The sequence below is a fragment of the Bombina bombina genome, chromosome 3 (assembly GCF_027579735.1).
Source record: "Bombina bombina isolate aBomBom1 chromosome 3, aBomBom1.pri, whole genome shotgun sequence".
NCBI classification, from domain to species: Eukaryota; Metazoa; Chordata; class Amphibia; order Anura; family Bombinatoridae; genus Bombina; species Bombina bombina.
The window spans coordinates 817,706,683-817,734,339 of record NC_069501.1 but is presented as its reverse complement, the minus strand read 5'-3'; the positions used below and the strand labels follow the sequence as shown (position 1 = coordinate 817,734,339).

At 40.2% G+C, this 27,657-nt stretch overlaps 1 protein-coding gene across 1 annotated transcript in view; it reads left to right on the top strand.

The window, feature by feature from the left end:
- The first annotated feature begins 1,832 nt into the window (after positions 1–1,832).
- F7 (coagulation factor VII) overlaps positions 1,833–27,657 on the top strand; it is a 123,935-nt gene continuing 98,110 nt past the window's right edge. Inside the window, exons 1-2 of the mRNA XM_053707773.1 lie at positions 1,833–1,962; positions 16,725–16,888. Of these exons, the coding sequence (XP_053563748.1) occupies positions 1,890–1,962; positions 16,725–16,888 (237 nt within the window). The 5' untranslated portion in view covers positions 1,833–1,889. The remainder of the gene's footprint in view (positions 1,963–16,724; positions 16,889–27,657) is intronic.

Sequence of the window (27,657 nt, the reverse complement as noted above, 5' to 3'; positions counted from 1 at the left end):
CACCTAACGGTTTAAATGAAGAGATTAATTATGCCCCCTTTCTCTAAACATTCTATCTAAAAATTGTATCTAAAAAATCTAGCTAGAAAATCTATCTGAAAAATCTATCTTAAAAATCTATCTATAAAATTTATCTAAAAATTTATCTAAAAAATCTATCTAAAAAATCTAAAAAATCTATCTATTTAATTTTATTCTCTAAAAAGTAACCGTAAGCTCCTTTCTTAAAAATAATTATGAATTCCTTATATCAAGTTTTGTGTTCTACAATGAATATCTATTAATGATCTAAAGTTATTAAACAAAATGAAATTAATAATAATTAAAAATGTACTCATCTTGTCTTCATGAGTAAAGTGAATTGATGTAAAAATTGTATTAAAGTCGCTAATTCTTGCTCCCACTCTCTAAAGCTATGAATTATGAAAGATTCATATATAGGATAAAAATGTAAATAATGTTTTAACAATGCTGTTTAAGATTTAAAAAAAACTTTTATTTCAGTTGATATGTAAGCGATCCGAAGCTGATATTTCACCTATTAGCAATCAGTATTAGCCTATAAAAGTTGCAATTAAGCAACAAAGCACATGACGCTTGAGAAAGCCCTTTTCAATTTCATTATGGGTGAAACGCGCATAGCGTGAAGGTGACGTTCCTGGGAAGGTAGAGGACGTCAGCCACTGTTCACCTGGGAGGTGTGTGACCTGCTGTAACTGCATGCTAGACGGAGCAGCGTGTTTGGAGACAGACGGAGACGGAGGGGCAGCTCAATACCGCCTAAGGAATACTGGCCTGGTCTGGTGAGCGAGAGGCGTGAAGCTTATGTTTGTGAGCTGTGGGCTTTCGAGCCTTTCAATACCCAGTCTCATATGGTGTCTCCATATACAGGACGCTTTGCAGATTTGTTGAATATCATCTAAGTTTGCTGCATGATGTCTAATGCATGTGTTCTATGCTTAACACTAAGATAACAAGTCTATTCTAAGGATATACTCGACGGTACTTAATCACATTGGGAAGTTGTGCATGATCCATGTTATACAAGCTGACTTTTTTTGCATGCAATTGACGATTGTCTATGCTATTTCACTACGCTCTGGAAATCTTTTGCTTTTGATTAACACACAAGCTTGGCAGTAACATTGGATGTCTGTTACTAACTTACAGACTGTTTACACCTTTCATTTCTGATCTACACAGCTGATGCATAAGGAATGTGCGCTTATATATCTCCTATTGATTACTATGTTATTTTTACATATTGATTATTATGATGTGTTTCTTTAGGGCTATGCATTGATAGTTGTAATTGGTATCTAGTGAACTGTCGATACTTTGTGTTGCCGTTTGTGTTATTCTGCTGTCTATATTGTATTCCTTTTATAGGATGATTTATTTGATGTTGTACAATTATCAGCAGTACACATACGGCAATTCAGTTTTCTAACTTTGGTCACTTAACCCCCGGGGGTATCTAGGATTGCTTTATTTTGTTATATGCTATAAATGTATGCTTTACATTGCAATACCTTATAGAGGATTCTTTTGATTTAATAAATTGCCTTCTTTGACCTTAAGCAGCAGTTGCTTTGTGATCATTTTCAGACCTTCTTCAATTCTTTTATTTGGTTTATATATTAGTAGTGCTGGATTAACTCATCTCTTTTCAATTCTTATTTTGGACATAAAAAGGAACTGTTTTGGACACAGGAAGTCGCACAAAAAAGGTGCATGTGTGTGTGTTTTTCATTCTTTTGCAATCTCAATGTCAGTCACCCTCTCCCTCCCCCAGTGAAAAAAAGGTTTTTAACTAGGAACTTTGGACAAGCTGATTGATCACACCAGGATACAGTTAGTTTGTTGAAAAAGAATATACAACATCCACCATGGACACAGGGACTAACAAAGCAGGGTGCTTGTGTTTAATTCTGATTTTCTCACCTCTCCTAACATCTGCAAGTAAGTAAGTGGCACTAACAAACCCTGCAGCTTAATGTAAATTGTTGTATAACTTCCATATAAGATAGAAAACTAATAGCTGAGAATTGAACAGAAATGAATCATCAGGAGAATCAAAAATCAATGTGTTTTTTTTAGATAAAATAATTTGTGGACCAATAATATTTGAATTTATGTTTTATTACCATCAGTTAACATTGTCTGTTCTGTTTAAATGTCATTTGTCATTTGAGGAGTTATTTTATATATTTGATGTGTTTACAATCTATAATTAAAATAAATATTATTGAATGGTAAAGGGGTGATTATTTTTAACTAAATGTGTTTACGTCAAGCAAAAATGTTACGACTAAATGTCATTATGGAAAGTTTAACATGAACAAGCTAATAAGGAGCAGCTGTAGTTAAATATCTCATTAATGTAGGGGAAGGGCATTTAGTAATGTAGAACAGATCCCTAATGGTTCACATTGCACTAAAATCTATTGTCATTTGATATGTTGAGGTTGTATAGCTAATCATGAATCTGCTTCCTGCATTGACGCTGTTTGTTTGTGCCTACAAAAATAAATAGAAAGCAATGAAATTAAATAATTGTGGCTACATTTTGTCATTTGTATGGTGACATATTCATATATTTTAAAGCAATTATTGCATGAAGTAATTCAATAGAATTACTGACCCTAGCTAACTAGCTAATAACCCTTCAAAGTGGTTAAACACATAGTTAAAACCCCACTTGAGAGTTGCATGCATTGCAGCTCCCAATCAGGAGACCAACTGTAAACCACATAGTTATCTATATAGTCAGTAATGAAAAATCACATGTATGTAATTTTTGCATCAGAATGTCCCTTTAACCCTTTAACGACCAATGACAGAATTAGTCCATCATGGATGTCCTACCCTTAAAGGGACATGAAACCCAAAAATGTTCTTTCATGATTCAGATAGAGAATGCAATTTTAAACAACTTTCCAATTGACGTTTATTGTTTAATTTGCTTCATTCTCTTGTTATTCTTTGCTGAAAGGTTTCTCTAGGAAAGCTCAGGAGCAGCAAAGAACCTAGGTTCTAGCTGCTGATTGGTGGCTGCATATATATACCGACTGTCATTGGCTCACCCATGTGTTCTATTAGAAACCAGTAGTGCTTTGCTGTTCCTTCAACAAATGATACCAAGAGAATCAAACAAATTAGATAATAGAAGTAAATTAGAAAGTTGTTTAAAATTGTATTCTCTAGCTGAATCGTGAAATAATTTTTTTGGGTTTCATGTCCCTTTAAGGACCCATGATTGAATAATTAAATTGTGCTCTAAAAATAGCAGCGTTCTGCCGCAGCACCGGCGATCGCAGGGGTAATGCTGTTGATGTGTGCCTCTGAGTCCCAGGCAAAGCAGCAACAGCAAATCCCGATGCCTCAGCACATGTGATCACTGTAACAGTCTCAGTGGTCACAGTGCTGTGAGGATATATGATCTGTCTCCCTCCTCTTCACTCTGAGTTGTGAGGTGGAGAGAAACAAATCAGTGTGATAAAAAAGTGTTCCTGTGAATCAAAAAGCGGGAAAAAATGATCACAGTACAGATCACAGTAGTTTACTGTGTGCTGGGTTGTTTTTTTTTTTTTTAATTTTATTTACCTTTAGGAGTTAAATTTTGACTTTTTTTAACCCATAGGGGATACATTTACTACTTTTCTTTCCAGTGGCATGGAGAATCCACAAATCTATTCAATTACTAGTGGGAATTCAACTCCTGGTCACCAGATGGAGGCAAAGAACACCCCAGCAAAGCTTCAAGTATCCCCCACTACCTACAATCCCCAGTCATTCTTTGCCTGTGTAACATTGTAGGTGCTGTGCGAAGATGGTGTCTGAAGAAATCAAGTTGTTAATCCATTAATGGGTACTTTTCCCTGGAAGCAAGGATTGGGGTTATGCTGTGCCCATGTAATTCTCTTTAGTAAGAGTAATGGTGACTTTTAGCAGTTGGAAGATGGCAGGTAGTCTTTGCTTACCTTCCAACATTTTTCCTACCCCTATATAGAAAACCAGAGTTGGTTACTCTGTTTTTTCTTTATCTACAGGTCTATGTCAGTGAGGATTCTGTCACGTCTGTTTGCTGTACCTGCCCTACAGCGGATCCAAAGGTAAGTGCTTTTAACTTCTAGGTGAGAAAGATGCAGCACTAGGAGTTCCTTGTTTTAAAAGAAAGAAAGAAAAAAATGGATACTTAGAGAACAAGGTGGATCCTTATGGACAAAATATCTCTTTTAAAGGTTGGGGATTTATTGGGCAGCAGTTAAGGGCACTGTTCTGTCATGTGAAGGCTTTTTTATTTTTGCTACCGGGATGTGTATGCACAAGTTTACCTTTTATTTAGTTTGGGTAATATCTCATTAAGAAAGTTGTTGGACCACACCTTACTTTTGAATTTTTGATCATGTGACTGCTTAGTTACTTCCTGAGTGCTGATCAGTTTGTTTCTAGCCAGCTGTTTGCAAGCCGGATTTTCAAGGAGACAGCCCGGATTTTTTGGCATTTCATTGTTTTTTTTCTGCCTGTCTTAGAAAAGCTGTGATGTGAAGCGCTAGACTCTCCCCACCTTGCTAGTCTAATGTTACTGCCTCCTTCCTAGGCAGTTAGTAATATAAATAGGAAATGATTCGGATTTAGACGGCGCTAAAGCTGTGGGTTCTTATAAATAACTCTTTAGTAATCGTATGGGGTTTTTAATCTTGTTAATACATAGGCTTATACCACATTTAGGGGTTTATCTATTAAACCTCTAATAAAAATTTATATAAAAATAATTCCAGAATATTTTGGGTAATACATATAATTAATAATAAACTTTATTCACTTAATTCATATATTAAAACAAATAGAGGCACCTAAAAATTCATTACTTATTCTAAAATACACAATTCAATATGCAATCACTCCTAACTCAATCATCCAATAAACATCCACTCATATATAAAAACCTTTCTAGCTGAAACCTCCAAGTTATGGCTATAAACAACTTTAGAACAGGGACTGACAGTTTCTATAAGATGTTTCAAGCTGATAGCTAATACAATTTATATCCAAAATATAGAACCTTGTTGTTCTAAACTCCACACCAGACGGCTGTCTTCCTTATTGTCCGAAAGTGGACTAGATCAATAAAGTCACTTGTGGGGGGATATGCTTAGTACCAAGTTTTCACTTCGGTATATTGATAGTAACCTGTAGAGTATTTATCCCAACAATCACTTGAAAGGATTAATATATCCTGTATATTCAAATGTCTATATTCAGACTCTGTTAAAAATGTCCGATACTTTTTCTCCGTGGCAGGCTATTAACACCTGCGAGTCCGTAAACAAACTCCAATAACAAGAGGGTCTCTTACCTCTCCTCTCGCCTTTCAGGGATTTACGAGCTACCGCTTCTGTTATTAAACTCTCACCTGCTCCTCCTGACAATTCCTTCAGGCTGTGTTTTTCCGGCTTGACCACGCTACTCACTGCGCGTCTGACGTCACCGGGCTTCCGTTATCTCCGTGTTACTTGCGCCTGTCGCTTCTCTCTGATGTTTGAAACTTTCTAGGATCTGCAGTTTGAACAAGATTTATCTGCTGGTGTGGATTGGATTCCTGGTTACCGGTTGGGTGAGTCTCTCCAGCATGACTGGGGTGTAGAGGTGCCGGTTTTAATAATTATTTATCTATGCTTAGAATTTAATTTTATTCAAATTTTTATATTGAAATTAGAGTATAAGAGAAATAAAGGGCTATTTTATGTTCTATAGAAGCCGATCCCAAGCTTTCTCTGTCATTTGATAAATATCTTTATTGTGCAGATGCCCAGGTTATACCTCCTGTGCAATTTTGTTCCCCTTGCCTTAATAAGGTTTCATTATCTAAGGATTCCTTATCTGAGCCTTCTTTTTCTCAGGATAATGCTGTTCAAGGGTTGGCTCAGCCTTCTGCTAACATGTCCCAGTCTTTGACAGATTCACATGCAGTGCCCTGCGGTTCCTCTCAGTCAGTCTCTCAGTGTTTGTTTGTTTGCCTAAAGATTTTGCTGCTCAGTTGACTTCTGCAGTGCTTTACCTAGTTCTGGTAAAAGGAAGAGGAAATCTAAGAACATTTCTATGGGTTCTGATTCCGCCAAGACTGATTTGTTTAGTCTTTCTCAGTTATATTGAAATGATCATTCCTCTGCAGCCAGGGCCGGGGCTAGACTACTTTGCATCCTAGGCAAGACCAGCTATTTGCGCCCCCTCCCCACACACACACCAAAAAAAATATTAAAGCAACAAAACATGAAACTGCTAAATTTCTTTTAATTTTCAAGAATAAGTGCCATAAGATGAGACACTGACAGGTCTATTCACTAAACCAACAGCATGATGCAGGGAGGGTCTAACTGCGGACTCTGCAGGAGGAAGAAGTCACCTAGATTTATGTTACTTTCTATGTGTATAACACTCTAAAAAAATAGCATAATACATTACCATTCTATTATTGTATTTGCAAGGCCCTTTAAAAAGAATTTTAAAAGTGTATAAATTTGTTAACTAGTGTAAAGTATTAACATTTTCTTGATACTGTTACCGCAAAAAAACATTTTTCAGTGGTAATTTATTAACTGTTCAAGGACTTCCTGCCTAAGTCATTTTGTTGCTTACCTTAATGATATATAAACAGCCCACAGGAAGTGTTTTTTTTTTTTTTTTTTTACCCATACATTCTCTTTGCAATGCTATATTGGAAAAGGGCACCTATTTTAGAAGTATCATTACCATAAATGCTACACTAATAAATCAGCGCCATTATTAGAAAAGAAAGGAGCCTCGGGCACTAAGTAACGGTAAATGCATCTCTAAACTCTAGGTACTAATAAAGCAACTGTATACACATGAAATATATTTCTCTCTAATATCATCATAGAAGTGACTGTAGACGGTAAAAGTAACTATGTTGTCAGTGTAGTGCTTTATGTGTATATACTGTATTAGGTGCAGTGCGTGATGGGTAAGCTTGTATATAACATTTTATACATACATACTCATATTATATATACAGTGTCTGACCTGCAGTTACTCTTGGACACATTCATAGTCAACTCAACTGCCCAATGAAAGTTCTCCTGTGACAATAGCGCTGAGCTTCACCCATATACCTGTAAACGTAACTCACGTCGTTGCGCTGCACATCGGCACCCCATTGGCTGGAAGCAGCGCTGCCTCAGTTTTCCTTCCAGTCCGGATTGGATGAATTGCGCACAGCACAGGACACAGCTTCATGCTGTATCCAATGTGTGTGGTGCGCCAGCGGACATCCGCACAATATACCGGCGGAGTCTGAGGAACCCAGGTTGTGGCTGGCTGTTCCCTAGGTGACAGTGCGCCCTAGGCAGCTGCCTAGTTTGCCTAGTGGGAGCACCAGCCCTGTCTGCAGCTTCTGAGGGCGAGATCTCTGATTCAGAATCTGCAGTTCCTACTACAATAGATTCTGAGGAGGTTAATTTTAGATTTAAACTGGAGCATCTCCATTTAGTTTTAAAAGAGGTTTTAGCCAAAGAGCCCTTTGGTTAAAGTCTTGGTCTGTGGATGTGATTTCTAAATCCAAGCTTCTGTCTCTACCTTTTAAGGGTAAGACTTTATTTGGTCCTGGTCTGGCAGAGATCATTTCCACGGTTATAGGTGGAAAGGGAGTTTTTTTACCACAGGATAAGAAGAATAGACCCAATGGTCATCAGACTGCTTATTTTCGTTCCTTTTGTAACTTCAAGGGACAGAGATCTTCCTCGTCTTCTAAATCTGAGCAAGCCAAGACTTCTTGGAGAGCTAGCCAGCCCTGAAACAAGGGTAAGCAATCCAGAAAGCCTTCCACTGAGGCTAAGTCAGCATGAAGGGGACGCCGCCGATCCAGTTCTGGATCTGGTAGGGGGCAGGCTTTCCTTTTTTTCAGCAAGCTTGGATTTGCGACGTTCCAGATCTTTGGGCAGTGGATGTAGTCTCCCAGGGATACAGAATAGGGCTCAAATCTTGTCCCCGCCAGGGACAGATTCCTATTATCAAGATTATCTGTAAACTAGATAAAGAGAAAGGCCTTCTTAAACTCCATAAGGGATTTGTCCTCTCTGGGAGTGATTATCCCAGTTCCTCTAGCAGAACAGGGTCAGGGATTTTATTCAAATCTTTTTGTAGTTCCCAAAAAGGAGGGAACTTTTCGACATATTCTAGACTTAAAGTCTCTCAACAAGTTTCTCAAGGTCCCATCCTTCAAAATGGAGACTATTCATTCTATTCTCCCTCTAGTTCAGGAGGGTCAGTTTATGACCACTATAGACCTAAAGGATGCGTATCTTAATGTGCCTATCCTCAGGGAACATTTCAAGTTCCTGAGGTTCACTTTTATGGATCAACATTTCCAATTTGTAGCCCTGCCTTTCGGCCTCACCACTGCTCCTGCTCCTTTTGGCTGTGGCCAGATCTCTAGGGATTGAGGTGGCTTCTTACCTGGATGATATCTTGGTGCAGGCACCATCTTTTCAGTTACAGATTCTCTGGCCTTGATTTGGAGTTTGGCGTTAGCCGTGAAAACCAGCGTTAGAGGCTCCTAACGCTGGTTTTAGGCTACCGCCGGTATTTGGAGTCAGTGATTAAAGGGTCTAACGCTCACTTTTCAGCCGCGACTTTTCCATACCGCAGATCCCCTTACGTCAATTGCGTATCCTATCTTTTCAATGGGATCTTTCTAACGCTGGTATTTAGAGTCGTTTCTGAAGTGAGCGTTAGAGCTCTAACGACAAAACTCCAGCCGCCGGAAAATAGCAGGAGTTAAGAGCTTTCTGGGCTAACGCCGGTTCATAAAGCTCTTAACTACTGTACCCTAAAGTACACTAACACCCATAAACTACCTATGTACCCCTAAACCGAGCCACCCCCACATCGCCGCCACTCGATTTAAATTTTTTAACCCCTAATCTGCCGACCGCCACCTACGTTATACTTATGTACCCCTAATCTGCTGCCCCTAACCCCGCCGACCCCTGTATTACATTTATTAACCCCTAACCTGCCCCCACAACGTCGCCGCCAGCTACTTACAATAATTAACCCCTAATCTCCCGACCGCAAAGCGCCGCCACCTACGTTATACTTATGTACCCCTAATCTGCTGCCCCTAACCCCGCCGACCCCTGTATTACATTTATTAACCCCTAACCTGCCCCCCACAACGTCGCCGCCGCCAGCTACTTACAATAATTAACCCCTAATCTCCCGACCGCAAAGCGCCGCCACCTACGTTATCCTTATGTACCCCTAATCTGCTGCCCCTAACACCGCCGACCCCTATATTATATTTATTAACCCCTAATCTGCCCCCCTCAACGTCGCCGACACCTGCCTACACTTATTAACCCCTAATCTGCCGAGCGGACCTGAGCGCTACTATAATAAAGTTATTAACCCCTAATCCGCCTCACTAACCCTATCATAAATAGTATTAACCCCTAATCTGCCCTCCCTAACATCGCCGACACCTACCTTCAATTATTAACCCCTAATCTGACGACCGGAGCTCATCGCTACTATAATAAATGGATTAACCCATAAAGCTAAGTCTAACCCTAACACTAACACCCCCCCTAACTTAAATATAATTTACATCTAACGAAATTAATTAACTCTTATTAAATAACTTATTCCTATTTAAAGCTAAATACTTACCTGTAAAATAAATCCTAATATAGCTACAATATAAATTATAATTATATTGTAGCTATTTTAGGATTTATATTTATTTTACAGGCAACTTTGTAATTATTTTAACCAGGTACAATAGCTATTAAATAGTTAAGAACTATTTAATAGTTACCTAGTTAAAATAATAACAAATTTACCTGTAAAATAAATCCTAACCTAAGATATAATTAAACCTAACACTATACTATCAATAAATTAATTAAATAAACTACCTACAATTACCTACAATTAACCTAACACTACACTATCAATAAATTAATTAAACACAATTCCTACAAATAAATACAATTAAATAAACTAGCTAAAGTACAAAAAATAAAAAAGAACTAAGTTACAAAAAATAAAAAAATATTTACAAACATCAGAAAATTATTACAACAATTTTAAACTAATTACACCTACTCTAAGCCCCCTAATAAAATAACAAAGACCCCCAAAATAAAAAATTCCCTACCCTATTCTAAATTAAAAAAGTTAAAAGCTCTTTTACCTTACCAGCCCTGAACAGGGCCCTTTGCGGGGCATGCCCCAAGAATTTCAGCTCTTTTGCCTGTAAAAAAAACACATACAATACCCCCCCCCCCAACATTACAACCCACCACCCACATACCCCTAATCTAACCCAAACCCCCCTTAAATAAACCTAACACTAAGCCCCTGAAGATCTTCCTACCTTGTCTTCACCATCCAGGTATCACCGATCCGTCCTGGCTCCAACATCTTCATCTAACCCAAGCGGGGGTTGGCGATCCATCATCCGGTGGCTGAAGAGGTCCAGAAGAGGCTCCAAAGTCTTCCTCCTATCCGGCAAGAAGAGGACATCCGGACCGGCAAACATCTTCTCCAAGCGGCATCTTCGATCTTCTTGCATCCGGTGCGGAGCGGGTCCATCTTGAAGCAGGCGACGCGGATCCATCCTCTTCTTCCGTTGTCTCCCGACGAATGACGGTTCCTTTAAGGGACGTCATCCAAGATGGCGTCCCTTGAATTCCGATTGGCTGATAGGATTCTATCAGCCAATCGGAATTAAGGTAGGAATATTCTGATTGGCTGATGGAATCAGCCAATCAGAATCAAGTTCAATCCGATTGGTTGATCCAATCAGCCAATCAGATTGAGCTTGCATTCTATTGGCTGTTCCGATCAGCCAATAGAATGCGAGCTCAATCTGATTGGCTGATTGGATCAGCCAATAGGATTGAACTTCATTCTGATTGGCTGATTCCATCAGCCAATCAGAATATTCCTACCTTAATTCCGATTGGCTGATAGAATCCTATCAGCCAATCGGAATTCAAGGGACGCCATCTTGGATGACGTCCCTTAAAGGAACCGTCATTCGTCGGGAGACAATGGAAGAAGAGGATGGATCCGCGTCGCCTGCTTCAAGATGGACCCGCTCCGCACCGGATGCAAGAAGATCGAAGATGCCGCTTGGAGAAGATGTTTGCCGGTCCGGATGTCCTCTTCTTGCCGGATAGGAGGAAGACTTTGGAGCCTCTTCTGGACCTCTTCAGCCACCGGATGATGGATCGCCAACCCCTGCTTGGGTTGGATGAAGATGTTGGAGCCAGGACGGATCGGTGATACCTGGATGGTGAAGACAAGGTAGGAAGATCTTCAGGGGCTTAGTGTTAGGTTTATTTAAGGGGGGTTTGGGTTAGATTAGGGGTATGTGGGTGGTGGGTTGTAATGTTGGGAGGGGGTATTGTATGTGTTTTTTTTACAGGCAAAAGGGCAAAGGGCCCTGTTCAGGGCTGGTAAGGTAAAAGAGCTTTTAACTTTTTTAATTTAGAATAGGGTAGGGAATTTTTTATTTTGGGGGTCTTTGTTATTTTATTAGGGGGCTTAGAGTAGGTGTAATTAGTTTAAAATTGTTGTAAAACTCAACTGCCCAATGAAAGTTCTCCTGTGACAATAGCGCTGAGCTTCACCCATATACCTGTAAACGTAACTCACGTCGTTGCGCTGCACATCGGCACCCCATTGGCTGGAAGCAGCGCTGCCTCAGTTTTCCTTCCAGTCCGGATTGGATGAATTGCGCACAGCACAGGACACAGCTTCATGCTGTATCCAATGTGTGTGGTGCGCCAGCGGACATCCGCACAATATACCGGCGGAGTCTGAGGAACCCAGGTTGTGGCTGGCTGTTCCCTAGGTGACAGTGCGCCCTAGGCAGCTGCCTAGTTTGCCTAGTGGGAGCACCAGCCCTGTCTGCAGCTTCTGAGGGCGAGATCTCTGATTCAGAATCTGCAGTTCCTACTACAATAGATTCTGAGGAGGTTAATTTTAGATTTAAACTGGAGCATCTCCATTTAGTTTTAAAAGAGGTTTTAGCCAAAGAGCCCTTTGGTTAAAGTCTTGGTCTGTGGATGTGATTTCTAAATTCAAGCTTCTGTCTCTACCTTTTAAGGGTAAGACTTTATTTGGTCCTGGTCTGGCAGAGATCATTTCCACGGTTACAGGTGGAAAGGGAATTTTTTTACCACAGGATAAGAAGAATAGACCCAATGGTCATCAGACTGCTTATTTTCGTTCCTTTTGTAACTTCAAGGGACAGAGATCTTCCTCGTCTTCTAAATCTGAGCAAGCCAAGACTTCTTGGAGAGCTAGCCAGCCCTGAAACAAGGGTAAGCAATCCAGAAAGCCTTCCACTGAGGCTAAGTCAGCATGAAGGGGACGCCGCCGATCCAGTTCTGGATCTGGTAGGGGGCAGGCTTTCCTTTTTTTCAGCAAGCTTGGATTTGCGACGTTCCAGATCTTTGGGCAGTGGATGTAGTCTCCCAGGGATACAGAATAGGGCTCAAATCTTGTCCCCGCCAGGGACAGATTCCTATTATCAAGATTATCTGTAAACTAGATAAAGAGAAAGGCCTTCTTAAACTCCATAAGGGATTTGTCCTCTCTGGGAGTGATTATCCCAGTTCCTCTAGCAGAACAGGGTCAGGGATTTTATTCAAATCTTTTTGTAGTTCCCAAAAAGGAGGGAACTTTTCGACCCATTCTTGACTTAAAGTCTCTCAACAAGTTTCTCAAGGTCCCATCCTTCAAAATGGAGACTATTCGTTCTATTCTCCCTCTAGTTCAGGAGGGTCAGTTTATGACCACTATAGACCTAAAGGATGCGTATCTTAATGTGCCTATCCACAGGGAACATTTCAAGTTCCTGAGGTTCACTTTTATGGATCAACATTTCCAATTTGTAGCCCTGCCTTTCGGCCTCACCACTGCTCCTGCTCCTTTTGGCTGTGGCCAGATCTCTAGGGATTGAGGTGGCTTCTTACCTGGATGATATCTTGGTGCAGGCACCATCTTTTCAGTTACAGATTCTCTGTTAGCTATTCTCCGCTCTCACGGATGGAAGGTGAATCTAGGGAAAAGTTCCTTGGTGCCAAGTACCATGGTATGTTTTCTGGGGACAATCATAGACTATAGCAACATACTAAAAGGCAGTAATGCTCACTTCACCAATTTACATACGGCCAGAGAACATAGTGCAACCTAGAAAAATAATTTATATACAAAAAATAGAAAAGAAAGTATATCCCACAAAATAAGTGGGATCTACAAGTCTAGGTAACCAGCACTTATGTATATTAACATCAATAAATAAGAAAACTGCAGAGAAATGTTTTTGCACAAAACAATATAAACACATTTTTTAATTAATACACTATAAACATTAAAAACAACATATAATGGGGTCCCCCAGATCAAAATATAGGCTCAAGGTAATAACCAGTTTGTGAGTTATGTCTGTGGTGCACCACAAAGGTAAAGCAAAACAATTAATGCTGTAAGACTTCTCCAAAGAGAGCAGAGTAGTGAAAGGCAATGCAGATTAGCATAGGTGCATAAACGTATAGTGAAACAGATGAAGCAGCACTATTATACGATCCACAGACAACCCGTTGTATCCACAGTCAGCCAAAGCATGATACCCTCAACAAAGGCAAATGATGATAAACACACTCACGGAACCATAGGGATTTGCACTTCCAGATCGTGAAGATGGACCGCAGCCAGAGATTTCCTCGGCGCCACCAGTCACTTGTATACCTGTAATATCCACATGCAAAGTTCCTTTTCCGGATGGTGTAGTGAAGTCTCAGTGGGTAACAGCAGTTAGAAGGAATCCCCAAACAGAGATAGGTAGCGACAAACCAACGCAGTTTGGGGGTCCCTAAGAGCAGAGACTTTGGACTCAGGAGGAGTCTGCCCTTCCTATAAATATCCTAGAATTGAGTGCAATTCTCAAAGCTCTATCAGTTTGGCCTCAACTGAGTTTAGTCCGGTTTATCAAATTTCAATCGGACAACATCACTTCAGTGGCGTATATCAACCACCAAGGAGGAACTCGGAGCTTGTTAGCTATGAAGGAGGTGACTTGCATTCTTCAGTGGGCAGAGTCTCACAATTGTCATCTCTTTGCCATTCATATCCCAGTGGTTGACAACTGGGAAGCGGATTATCTGAGCAGGGAGACGTTTCATCCGGGGGAATGTGCTCTCCATACGGAAGTTTTCTCGATGTTAACCCTCAAGTGGGGAGTTCTGGAGCTGAATCTGATGGCATCTCGTCTAAATGCCAAGCTTCCAAGATACGGAGCAAGATCAAGAGATCCTCAAGCAGCTCTGGAAGACGCCATGGCAATGCCATGTGATTTCGGTCTAATTTATCTGTTTCCTCCGATTGCCCTCCTTCCTCAGTGATAGCTTGTATCAAACAGGAGCAGGCTTTAGTGATTTTAATAGCTCCAGCGTGGCCTCGCAGAACTTGGTTTGCGGGTCTAGTGAGGATGTCGTAATTTCCCTGTGGAAATTGCCCCGATGAAGGATCTTCTACTTCAGGGTCCCTTCCTCTATCCAAATTTAGTCTCTCTGAAGCTGACTGCTTAGAGATTGAATGCTTAGTCTTGTCCACACAAGGTTTTTCTGTGAAGGTTATTGAGACTATGATTCAAGCTCGTAAGCCTGTTACTCGCAAGATTTGTTATAAGGTATAGCATAAATACCTTCATTGGTGCAGATCTAGGGGTTTTCTTGGAGTCAGGTGAGAATTCCCCATATTCTGTCCTTTCTTCAGGAGGACTTGGAGAAGAGTTTATCAGTCAGTACCCTAAAGGGTCAGATGTCGACTCTGTTAATTCTTCTGCAGAAGCGTCTGGCAATTTTGACAGATGTTCAATCTTTTGTCCAGGCTTTGGTTACAATCAGGCCTGTGTTTAGGTCAATTGCGCCTCCTCGGAGTCTTAATCTGGTTCTTAAAGTTCTGCAGCAGGCTCCATTTGAGCCTATGCATTTTGTTGATATCAAGTTAATGTCCTGGAAGGTTTTGTTTCTGGTGGCAATTTCCTCTGCCCATAGAGTTTCAAAGCTTTCGGCTCTACAGTGTGATTCTCCTAATCTTTTTCTGCATGCAGATAAGACGGTTCTCCGTACTAAATTTCTACATAAGGTGGTTTCGGAATGCAATATTAAGGAAGAGATTGTTGTTCCTTCATTTTGTTCTAATCCTTCCTCTAAGAAGGAGCAGTTATTGAACAATCTGGATGTTGTATGTACTTTAAGGTTCTATTTACAGGCTATGAAAGATTTTCGTCAATCTTCTGCTCTTTTTAGTTACATATACATTCACCTCTAGAGTAGGGTGAGATTAAAGAAAAATGCCTCTGAGCACAAAAAATTAGTTAGGCAAGAAGAATGAAATGAATATAATGGTTAAAATATAGTTTTTATTGTTGCTAAATTAAAATGACAGCACAAAGTAAAAGACAGATGCACTGTTTACTGCCTAGCACCAAAATATTAAAAGCACTGCACTGCTGGTGCTAATTAAAGAGCTTATTTAGACCGTAGTTTATAATACAGTTATGTGAGTATAACATAACGTTGTAGTGAGAAGTGTATGGAATAACACATTCAGCCGGACAGGTAACTCAGAATGCTAATGCACTGTGGCTGAGCTCTGCAGCAACCCAAGGGTTGCAGGTTCGATCCCCGGCGAGGTCCACTCAGCCTTTCATCCTTCCGAGGTAGATAAAATGAGCAGTGCCTTGAGACCCTTACGGGTGATTAGCTGTGCTTTACAAGTAACAAATACATACATACATTCAAATGCGGTCTGGGTTTTTACTGATACTGGATTACTATGTGAGGAAAAAGGAGTGAACACCTGGGTAAACCAGAACTAAGTTACACTTGTAGCACACACTCTAACTAAATGTCAACTATCTGCATAGATTAAGGGTAATGATTTGACCTGCTTGGTAGCTGTGGTTTACAAATAGACACTTAAATAGTGCAGCAGGCGTCAATCTGATTTAATTTCAGCCAATTTAAAAAATTAGCAAGTGTGTGGATAGTACATATTAAATTGGAGACAATTATCTGATCCTTCTAGCCCTCAAGGAACACTTACAGGCCAGATGTTCAGGATATATGAACTAGATCATAGGTGAGATAAACAGCTGATCAGTAACCATGGTTACTACCTTGCTGTCACGTAGGATAATCCTGAAAATCGTCTCTGTTAGTGTGTCCTTAGGGTTCAAAACACTACCATAGATCATTAGTATAAGGGTATGGGGAGATTTAAGGACCTAACATAAAATTCCATGTTTATTTATTTATGCTATAATTAAGCATGATATTCCTGCAGGTTTTGCCATTTTATGCACAAATGTTAAAGATATTTATAGGAAGCTAGAAGTGGATGCAGGGTTGCAGTACTCTAAAAACAGCATAATTTGATATATATTTGCTTGAAGAAATGTTATTTGTTCTGGGTGTCATTACGTTGTAGAGGGGCAGCTCATCATTTACTATGACTTACAGGTTCAGCCCCTTTTTTAGAGAATTGATTGATATCTGCTCATGTGAAGGTGCTGTGATTTTACTCCATGATTGCGAACATCAGAGACTAAACCCAATAGAAACACACACAAAAAAAAAAATCAAATATCTCACAAAGAATATAGATCTGTTTATTTTCAGTTTTCTTGCAGAGTAAAGTGGCAAACGCGTTGTTGAAAAGTAGACAAAGGAGAGCCAATACTTGGTTTGAGGAATTTAAGCCTGGATCTCTGGAACGCGAGTGTAATGAAGAGAAGTGCTCCTATGAAGAAGCCAGGGAAATCTTTAAGGATGATAGACGAACTGTACGTGTTATTACAATATTTTCTTTGTTAATTAATTTTCTTTCCCACAGGAATGGAAATAAAAACACTTAAATCAAATAGTATTTTTGTATTTAAACCATTAAAGGGACATGATAAGAAGCACTTGAAAGTGATGCAGCATAGCTATAAAAAGCTGCCTAGAAAATATCCCCTTAACTTCTCTATAGAAATAAGGAAGATATTTACCTCCAAATTTCCTGTTTTCACACACCATTGTAAAGGAACTTTAAGCAGCCAATCGGGATACTAGTCCCAGGACTTGCAAGCGAGCGAGCATCTTCTATGTGCAGACAAAGTCATGTTATTTCCCTTTTCAGTTTAAGGATGTTTACTATGAAATCTCACGAGATTTCAGTGAAATCTCATAAGATCACAGCAAAGCATAGCATGACCTCAACACTGCTGATGTTGATTGGCTATTGTTTTTTTGTTTGCTTTTTCAACTTGCAGCTGAAGTATAAATGTTCACAAAGCACTTACTGGTGAGCTGAAGAAATGTTGAGGTAAAATATCTTCCCTTTTTACATAGATATGTTCAGGTGAAATTTTCTTGTCAGCTTTTTACAGTTATGCTGCAGCACTTTGAATATATCTAGCATATAAGTATTATGTCTCTTTAAATATAAAATGGCCAATTAAAGGGACATAAAAAAAGGAAATGCTTTAATATTTTAGAGCATTTTATTTTTGCACTATTGCTTGCATATAACTATTAGTTTAAAGGGACACCAAACTGAAAATGTTTTCTTTAATTATTCAGATAGAACATAGTTTAAAATAACCTTCCAAATTAATTATATTATTATTTGCTTTATTCTATTGCTATCCTTTGTTAAAGATGCACTACTGGGAGCTATCTGAACACATCAGGTGAGCCAATTACAAGCGGAATATATGTACAGCCACCAATCAGCAGCTAGCTTCCAGTAGTGTATTGCTGCTCCTGTGCCTACCTAGGTATTTTTTATTTAAAAAAAGGATACCAAGCCAATGAAATAAATGTGATAGTAGAAGTATGTTGAAAAACCATTTACAATTACATGCTCTGAATTATAAAAGTGTAATTTAGACTTTCATGTCAATTTAATAGTTTAATGTTGCAATATCAGGAAACTTTGTTTCTAACTATAATTAATAGAGACCTGATAGAGGACGGTTGTATGTGCCATACACATCAGATCACTTCTTGACTTGTTTGGACAGTCATGGGTATTGAAGACCTTTAAAGGGACAGTATACTGTAAAATTGTTTTCCCTTAATGTGTTTCCAATTACTTTTTTTTTTTTTTACCAACCGAGTATAAAATGTATGAGAATTAGCTTTTTAAGGCTTATTTGTGTATATGAATTAGCTGATTTTGTGTTTTGAAGCCACAATCTAATGGGTTGAGCTTGTAGGTATAATCAGATCTCAATACTTCACATTGTGTACATATACATGCTTCTTTATCTTATAGCTGTCCGTAAACCAAAGGCCAGTACTTGGAGTGAACAATTGAAAATTAACATTTTATTACCTTATCTCTTTATACCCCACTGTGAGTGTAATTTCTTCTGCTGGCTATGTTTACACAGCTTATCTATAGATTTGACCTAAGGCCAGTAACTTTCAGAATAGGTGGGGATACTACAAGCTAAATCAACTATTTCAAATGCCAATATATGGGTAAAGTAAATACTTATAAACAATTTAATACACTCCAGCAGGTAAAGTGGATCATTGAGAGCAAATTAAAGGGGGGATGATTTTTGAGTAAACTGTCCCTTTAAGTAGAGGAGAAAAATGACCAGGAAAAAAACAAACAAACAAGGAAAAGTGTTAGTGATAAGAATTTTAACCAAGGAAAATGTAAACAGGATGAATGGACAAATAAGAAGGTTAGAGCTAAAAATTAATATGAAAGGAAATATGGGAAAAGGCTGATAAATCTGTTAGCCTGTTGTAAGAGGGAGCAGATATTCCCTATTACTGATTGATTTAAGTTTTAAATAGAAGCATTTTTGCAATATACTTCCATTAGCAAAAGTGCTTCTAGTAAACGTTATTACTGTTTTTAAGCACACACATCCTGTGAGGGCCAGTCGCCAGTGCACCAGTATTCAAACCTTCTCAGGGGGTCTGCAGGGGCTTGTATGACATCAATGAATGGGCATTTCAGCCTTAATTGGAATACACATGGGTCTATTTCATTTTTGAGTAGAAGCAGTTTGCAATATACATGTAATACCAAAAAGGCTTCTATTAAAAGCTATAGCTGTTTAGTGTACTTAAAGGGACATTCTGGTCAAACATTAAATGCACATAGATTAATGCACATATTTACAATAGACATGTATTGGCAAAAATGCTTCTAATAAAAGTAATAGCTGTTTTAGTGTTAACATTTGTCTTTGCAAGTGAGGCAAAGCTAGACATTCTCAGAGCACCAGAATTTTAAATACTGCAGCTGCTTGGAGTGCCAGTGGGGCTTGTATCATGCCTGCAAGTAACAAATTGAGTTTGTTTAAAATGCTGGTGCATGGTGCATACTTAAAGGGACAGTCTACTCCAAAAATGATATTGTTTAAAAAGATAGATAATCCCTTTATTACCCATTCCCCAGTCTTGCATAACCAACATGGTTATATTAATTCACTTTTTACCTTTTTGATTACCTTGTATCTAAGCCTTTTCTGACAGCCCCCTGATCACATGACTTTTTATTTATTATCTATTAACTTGAATTTTATCCAATTAGTGTAGTGTATGCCACAAGCCACGGGCGTTAGCACCATGTTATCTATATGGCTCACATGAACTGGCAGTCCCCTGTTGTGATGAACAAATAAAAAAGCATGGAATAAGAGGCTGCCTTTAGTGGCTTAGAAACCGGCAAAAATGTAGAGGTTTAAATGTTATAAAGTATATTAATATAACAATGTTGGTTGTGCAAAGCTGGGGAATGGGTAGTAAAGGCATTATCTATCTTTTTAAATAATAACAATTCTGGTGTAGACTGTCCTTTTAAATACACTTTTGAAACAGCTATAGCTTTTCTAAGAAGCATTTTTGCTAATACATGTATGTTACAAAAATGCTTCTATTCGACACTGAAATGCATTTATGTGGATTTCAATTTTGGCTAAAATGTCCCTTTAACCTCTTAAGGACCTCAGCACTTTTCAATTCTCTGACCGTTTGGGACCAGGGCTATTTTTACATGTCTGCGGTTTTTGTGTTTAGCTTTAATTTTCCTCTTACTCATTTACTGTACCCACACATATTATATACCGTTTTTCTCGCCATTAAATGGATTTTTCTAAAGATAACATTATTTTCATCATATCTTATAATTTACTATAAAAAAATAATATAAAATATGATGAAAAAATTGAAAAAAACACTTTTTCTAACTTTGACCCCCAAAATCTACAACCACCAAAAACACCCATGTTAAATAGTTTCTAAATTTTGTCCTGAGTTTAGAAACACCCAATGTTTACATCTTCTTTGCTTTTTTTGCAAGTTATAGGGCAATAAATACAATTAGCACTTTGCTATTTCCAAACCATTTTTTTTTTTCAAAATTAGCGATAGTTACATTGGAACACTAATATCTATCAGGAATCCCTGAATATACATTGACATGTATTTTTTTTTTAGTAGACAACCCAAAGTATTGATCTAGGCCCATTTTGGTATATTTCATGCCACCATTTCACCGCCAAATGCGATCAAATAAAAAAAATTGTAAAATTTTTCACAAACTTTAGGCTTCACACTGAAATTATTTACAAACAGCTTGTGCAATTATGGCACAAATGGTTGTAAATGCTTCTCTGGGATCCCCTTTTTCAGAAATAGCAGACATATATGGCTTTGGCATTGCTTTTTGGTAATTAGAAGACCGCTAAATGCCGCTGCGCACCACACTTTTATTATACCCAGCAGTGAAGGGGTTGATTAGGTAGCTTGTAGGGAGATTGTAGGGTTAATTATAGCTTTAGTGTAGAGATCAGCCTCCCACCTGACACATCCCACTCCTGATCCCTCCCAAACAGCTGTCTTCACTCCCCCACCCCACAATTGTCCCCGCCATCTTAAGTACTGGCAGAAAGTCTGCCAGTACTAAAATAAAAGGCTTTTTTTAAAAAATATATATTCTGCTGTAGAACAAATGTGACCGTAGCCACTAGAGGGCGCTAATACAACCAATTATGTATATGTACACTAACAGTGTCAGTAACCAAGTGTGGTGCTACGCCTAATAGGTCTATAACACAAGAGTATTACTTGCTTACCCCTAATATGTGAAAAAAGCTGCACCTCTTAATGACAAAATCCAAATATAAAAAAGCGATATGAGTGTATAAAACACATAAGAGGGCGCTAAATACCTGCTATTGAGTTATATAGTTTTATACACTCATATCGCTTTTTTATATTCTGCTGTGTAGGATCCCCCCTTAGCTTCCAACCTCCCTGATCCCCCCCCCAAACAGCTCTCTAACCCTCCCCCTCTACCTTATTGTCCGCCATATTGGGTACTGCCAGCTGTCTGCCAGTACCCAGTTTGCCATACAAGTTGGTATTTGTTATTTATTTTTTAAAATAAAAGCTATTTTTCTATAGTGCAGCTGCCCCCCTCAATAAACTACCCCCACCCCCTCCCAGACCCCTTAGATGTAACATTCCCCCCTCCTCTCTCCCTCCTTCGCTTTACACACAAGTTGCATAGTGTAGTGTTCCCACCTGCTCCCGCCCCGTGCATGCACCCGCCCCCGTACACGCGCACGTGCCCATGCGTGCTTCCGGAACTCTGGCACAGGATCCCGCCTCCCTCTGATGAAGATCCACCAACGATGGCCGCCCACCCACCTCCCTGCAATGGCTCCCAGCCACCAACGATCGGCACATCGATGGCCGATGCAGAGGGGGCCATCGAGGCATCACTGTAATAACATGAAAGCGGCTGGAAGCGAAAGGGATCGCTTCCACCACTTGAAACCCCTGACGACGTACAGGGTACATCGTTGGTCGTTAACGACTGTTTTTTGTATGACGTACCCTGTATGTTGTTGGTCGTTAAGGGGTTAAGTAAGCTCCATGCACCAGCATTTTAAACACAGCACTTGCTTAGAGAGTCTAAGGTGATTGCATCACTGCTGACATGATACAAGCCCCATTGGCTCTATGAGCAGCTGCATTATTTATGCTGGTGCATTGAAAAAATTTAGCTATGCTTCACATGCATGTGCAGAGAAAAATGCTAACACTAAAACAGTGAATAACTTGGCAAAAATACTGTAGAATTTTTAGCATTTTAGCTATAACTCCATTTAAACAGAAATAGACCCTTATTTTTTTTTTATTTACCTGTCAAACTATATATATATATATTTAAGTAGACAACCCAATGTACTGATCTAGGTCCATTTTAATATATTTCATGCCACCTTTCCACTGCAAAATATGATCATATAAAAAATAGTTAACTTTTTGACAAACTTTGGGTTTCTCATTGAAATTATTTACATACCGCTTGTGCAATCATGGCACAAACAGGGCCGGTGCTAGGATTTTTGGCCGCACAGACGAGGTTATATTTTGCCGCCCCCCCCCCACACGATTACATACCATTCAATTGCTAGTCTTTGACAAACTGTTACAGAGATGTGATAACAAAACGTTCAGTGTATGTGTGTCAGTGTGTGAGTAGTGTATGTATGCCTGTATGTGTGCTTCTGTGTGTATGTGAGTTTTCCTGTGCATGTGTGCGAGTGTGTGTGGTAGCTCTATAAAAAAATCAACCAGTGGTAGCTCTGCTTAACAAACCAACCAGTTGTAGCTCTGCTTAACAAATCGTCCAGTGGTAGCTCTGCCTAACAAATCAACCAGTGGTAGCTTTGCCTAACAAATCAAACAGTGGTAGCTCTGCCTAACAAATCAAACAATGGTAGCTCTACCTAACAAATCAAACAGTGGTAGCTCTGCCTAACAAATCAACCAGTGGTAGCTCTGCCTAACCAATTTAAACAAAGGTAGCTCTGCATAACAAATCAAGCAGTAGTAGCTCTGTATAGCAAATCAAACAGCGGATTGGTACTGCTGCAAAACAAATCAAACAGTGGTTGCTCTGCATAACAAATCAAACCAAACAAAAAAAACCACAAAAAAACACTATACATATACATTTTTACACTAAAAGAAAGGAAATTCAATTACAAAAGTTCACAATCAAATGCTAAAAAGAATAGAGAATCCAAAATTAAACTCACAACCCACAAAATTTACTGATATAAAAAAAAATACAAAATATTTCTTGGTGGGGGGGAGTTTAATTTTGGAATTTTGCTACTTTTTAATATTTTATTTGGAACTTAAATTCTGTCAATAACGTAAGTTTTTTTGCCATTGAATATATTTGTGTGTGTATGTGTATATGCATGTGCGTGTGTAATTGAAATTCCATGACTATGGCAGAGAGTTGAATATAATACATTTATTACCAAAACATACAGGAGGCTCCTTGCTCAGCTTCTCAGTACCTTTATGTTCCATTAGTGCGTATGGTGTAATTTACAAATGATGCCTGCTCCAAGAAGGAGAATTTATAGCCAACAGCTGTTTATAGCCAACAGGTGTTTGCTGCTATATATTACATAACTGGCTAAAAGTGTGAAATTGAAAAGTGACTATATTTTGATTCCCATGATAAACAAAGCAAAAAAAATTTCAAAAATAGGTGACTTATTTATATATGTGCATGGTCCAGAGCAAACAATGAACAAAGATGAAATGTGCTTCCTTAAAATGAAATCTGCTATAAGAAAAGAGTATAATAAATTATAAAAAATAACTATCCCAAATTTTACTTACTGCTTATTTGCTTTGATTTATGATAAAGTAAATAGTACAGACATATTGCAATTTGCTAGAGGTAAATATATTTAGATTTTTTTTTTTTAACAATAACAGATAGGAAAATTGTTTAAAACCCACATGTTATCTGCCTCTGTTGGCCCATGTGTCACTAACGCTGACTCACACGTCAAGACCGTGCAAAGCCCCAGGCCGTGTATTCTGCTGTCCCCAGACCCCCGCCCTCCTACCTCTTCAGTCTTCACTTCAGTACCGGTCTGTGTGGGTGTCATTTATGTGAGTGTGTTAGTCACACAGTGCCAACTGTGCACACAGAGTACCGAGTGGTGCAGAGTGCAGACTCAGTGAGTCGCATGGCGCGACAGGCATCCCACACGATTTCCCTCTCAGTAGGCTTAAGCGGCAGGCCAGGCAGGCAGCGCAGCTGCGCAAGTGAGCTCCACAACACACACCCACATTCATTCCCATAGAAATAGCCACCTGGGCTGGCCCATCTAGATCATCATCTAAGTGGCTGCCATTAAGACATCATGTAGCAGGAAATAAGTTGCAGCGAACCAGCTGAGCCAGGCGGCCTGCTGGGGGCGCCCTAAGACGGCTGCCTATACTGCCTTACACAAGTGCCGGCCCTGGGCACAAATGATTGAAAAATCTTCTCTGGGATCCCCTTTGTTCAGAAATAGCAGACATACATGGCTTTGCCATTGTCAGGGTTTTCTCCCTGTTGTGTTTGCCATGTGCTGCTGGCAGCCATTTTACACACCTCTCTTCCTGACTATGGTGCATTGTGGGGGATGCTGCTCATTTCCTGCACTTCCTTTTATGGCCAGACTGGGGTGCATCATCCATGTGAGACAGGATGCAGTCTCAGAATTGTGATGTCATCACTTATTATTTAAAGGGCCTCTGTTCAGTATGCTTTGCCTTTGCGTTGTCTCAGACCTGTTTGTGAGAGTTCCTATGTATTACCTGGCTGTCTGACGTCCTTCCTGGTTCCTGATCCCTGGCTTGTTCCTGACTCTGCTGTTTTCCTTGTTCCTGATTCCGGCTCGTCTGATTATTCGCTTTGGCTCCTGAGTCGGCTCGTCTGACTACCAATTCTGGTTTTGACTCCTGGCTTGTTATTTGACTTGTGGACTTTTTATTAATTTTTGCTATTAATAAAGGTGTGATTATTTTTTCACTTCTCGTCTCAGTCTGATTCCTGGCACCCTGACATTACGCAAAGGCCATGAATCCTGATGGTGCTAATAATCCACCTTTACCTGCCATCATTTCCAGGATGGATGAACAGGATCACCGCTTGGATCAATTTGTACTAGCACTGCAAAACCTGCTGACTCGCACTGCACATTTGGACCAAAGTGCCCCGCAAGTTATGGCTGCTCCTGTTTCCGCTACTGCACCTAGTCCTACCAGGAACATGTCTGGTTCTGCACCTCTACCTCAGCGATATGGAGGCGATCCTATTCAGTGCAGAGGGTTTTTGAACCAGGTGGGCATTTACTTTGAGATGTTACCTCAGGCGCTTCCCTCTGACAGAGCTAAGGTGGGATTTCTCATCTCGTTACTCTCTGACACAGCTCTTGCCTGGGCTAATCCCTTGTGGGAGACTAATAAACCTGTGATTTCAAATTACCCTGAATTTGTGGCCTCCTTTTGAAGGGTATTTGATATTCTGGCTCGCTCCTCCTCTGCTGCTGAACGACTCATGTCCATTCAGCAAGGTACAAGATCTGTTGCTCAGTATGCTCTTGAGTTCCATATGCTTGCCGCAGAGGTAGGTTGGAACAATGAAGCCATTGTTGCCGCCTTCTTTCATGGGCTCTCTGATGCAATTAAAGATGAAGTTGCTGCCAGAGATTTACCAGAGGATCTTGAGGCATTAGTGTCTTTTTTGATCCTAATTGACATCAGACCCAGAGAGAGGCCCTCTTTCAAGGAGTGCTTGCGGTAGCCTCCTGTTCCGTTGTCTCCTAGGTGTTAGTTTCCACCCATGCCTCCCTCTCCTCCCATGTCTCCTGGTCCCGAGTCACCAGGTACTGCTGAGCCGATGCAGCTGGGATTCACGCGTCTCTCCATGGCGGAGAGGGCTTTTAGGAGGAGGAAGGGGCTCTGCCTCTATTGTGGGTTACAGGGTCACCTTTTGAAGTCTTGTCCTACACGGCCAGGAAACGCTCACACCTAAGGTCCTGTCGGGGGCAGACCTTGGGTGGTTTATCCTCATCCCCGGAACCGCTTAAGGAGAAACCTTTGGTCACAGTTGTCCTTTCCTGGGTGGACTCCTCCATAGTCACTCAGGCTCTTGTTGACTCCGGTGCTGCGGGCTATTTCATTGACAGTGCTTTTGTATCAAAGCACTCCATTCCTGTTTTGCCTTGGTCCGTTCCGTTTTCTATTGAGACCATTGATGGCAGGCCCCTTCAGCCCGCACTCGTTACTCGCGAAACTGCTCCGTTGTCCATGGCTGTTGGGGCTCTCCATTTTGAAACCCTCCAGTTCCAGGTGATAAACTCTCCGCATTTTCTGGTTGTTCTGGGTTATCCCTGGTTCCAAAAGCACAATCCCAGTCTCGACTGGCGCAGGTCCGAAATTTTGTCGTGGTCCCCGCTATATATTTCCACCGAGAGTTCCTAGATGTGTTTGACAAGGTGCGTGCCGGTACGTTGCCTCCTCTCCGGTCTTACGATTGTGCCATAGACCTGCAACCTGCAGCCATTCCTCCTCGGGGCCGGGTGTACCCTCTGTCTGTTGCAGAGAATTGTGCTATGGAGGAGTATGTTGCCGATGCTCTGTCGCTTGGGATCATCTGCAAATCCTGCTCTCCTGCAGGGGCTGGCTTCTTCTTTGTGAAGAAAAAGGGTGGCGAGTTAAGACCATGTATCGATTATAGGGGTCTTAATCGTATTACCATTAAGAATGCTTACCCTATTCCATTTATTACGGAACTCTTTGACCGCCTCAAGGGAGCTACGGTCTTTACTAAACTTGATTTGAGAGGAGCGTACAATCTCGTTAGGATTAAAGAGGGCTACGAATGGAAAACAGCATTTAACACCAGGAGCGGGCATTATGAGTATCTTGTAATGCCCTTTGGCCTATGTAATGCTCCTGCTGTTTTCCAGGAATTTATTAATGATGTCCTACGAGATATGTTGCAACAGTGTGTTGTGGTGTACTTAGACGACATCCTCATACACTCACCCACACTTGAGGCTCATTGTTCTGATGTTACACGGGTTCTTCAGAGACTACACAAGAACGGCCTGTTTTGTAAACTCGAGAAATGTGAGTTCCATCAGACTCAAGTAACCTTCCTAGGTTATGTTATCTCTGATGCAGGGTTCTCCATGGATCCTGACAAGTTATCTGCAGTTCTGCAGTGGCCTCATCCAGTTGGTCTTCGGTCTAGTCAATGTTTTTTGGGGTTCGCCAATTACTATAGAAAGTTTATTAAAAACTTTTCTTCCTTGGTTAAACCTATCACAGACATGACCCGTAAAGAGAATGATCCACTCCAATGGTCACCTACTGCCATTAAGGCCTTTGATAGTCTTAAGAATGCCGCTCCAGTTCTGGCTCATCCTAACCCTGCCCTGCCTTTCGTTCTTGAGGTCAATGCGTCTGAGACTGGAGTAGGTGCCCTCTTGTCTCAACGTCCTACGCCTGACGGTTCCTTGCATCCATGTGGTTTCTTCTCTAAGAAATTTTCTCCAGCAGAGTGCAATTATGAAATTGACAACAGGGAATTACTGGCCATAATTTTGGCACTTAAGGAATGGAGGTATCTTCTCGAGGGTACTAGCGTGCCAATGCTCATTCTTACTGACCACAAGAATTTAACTTATCTATCTGAAGCAAAACGTTTGTCTCCCCGACAGGCCAG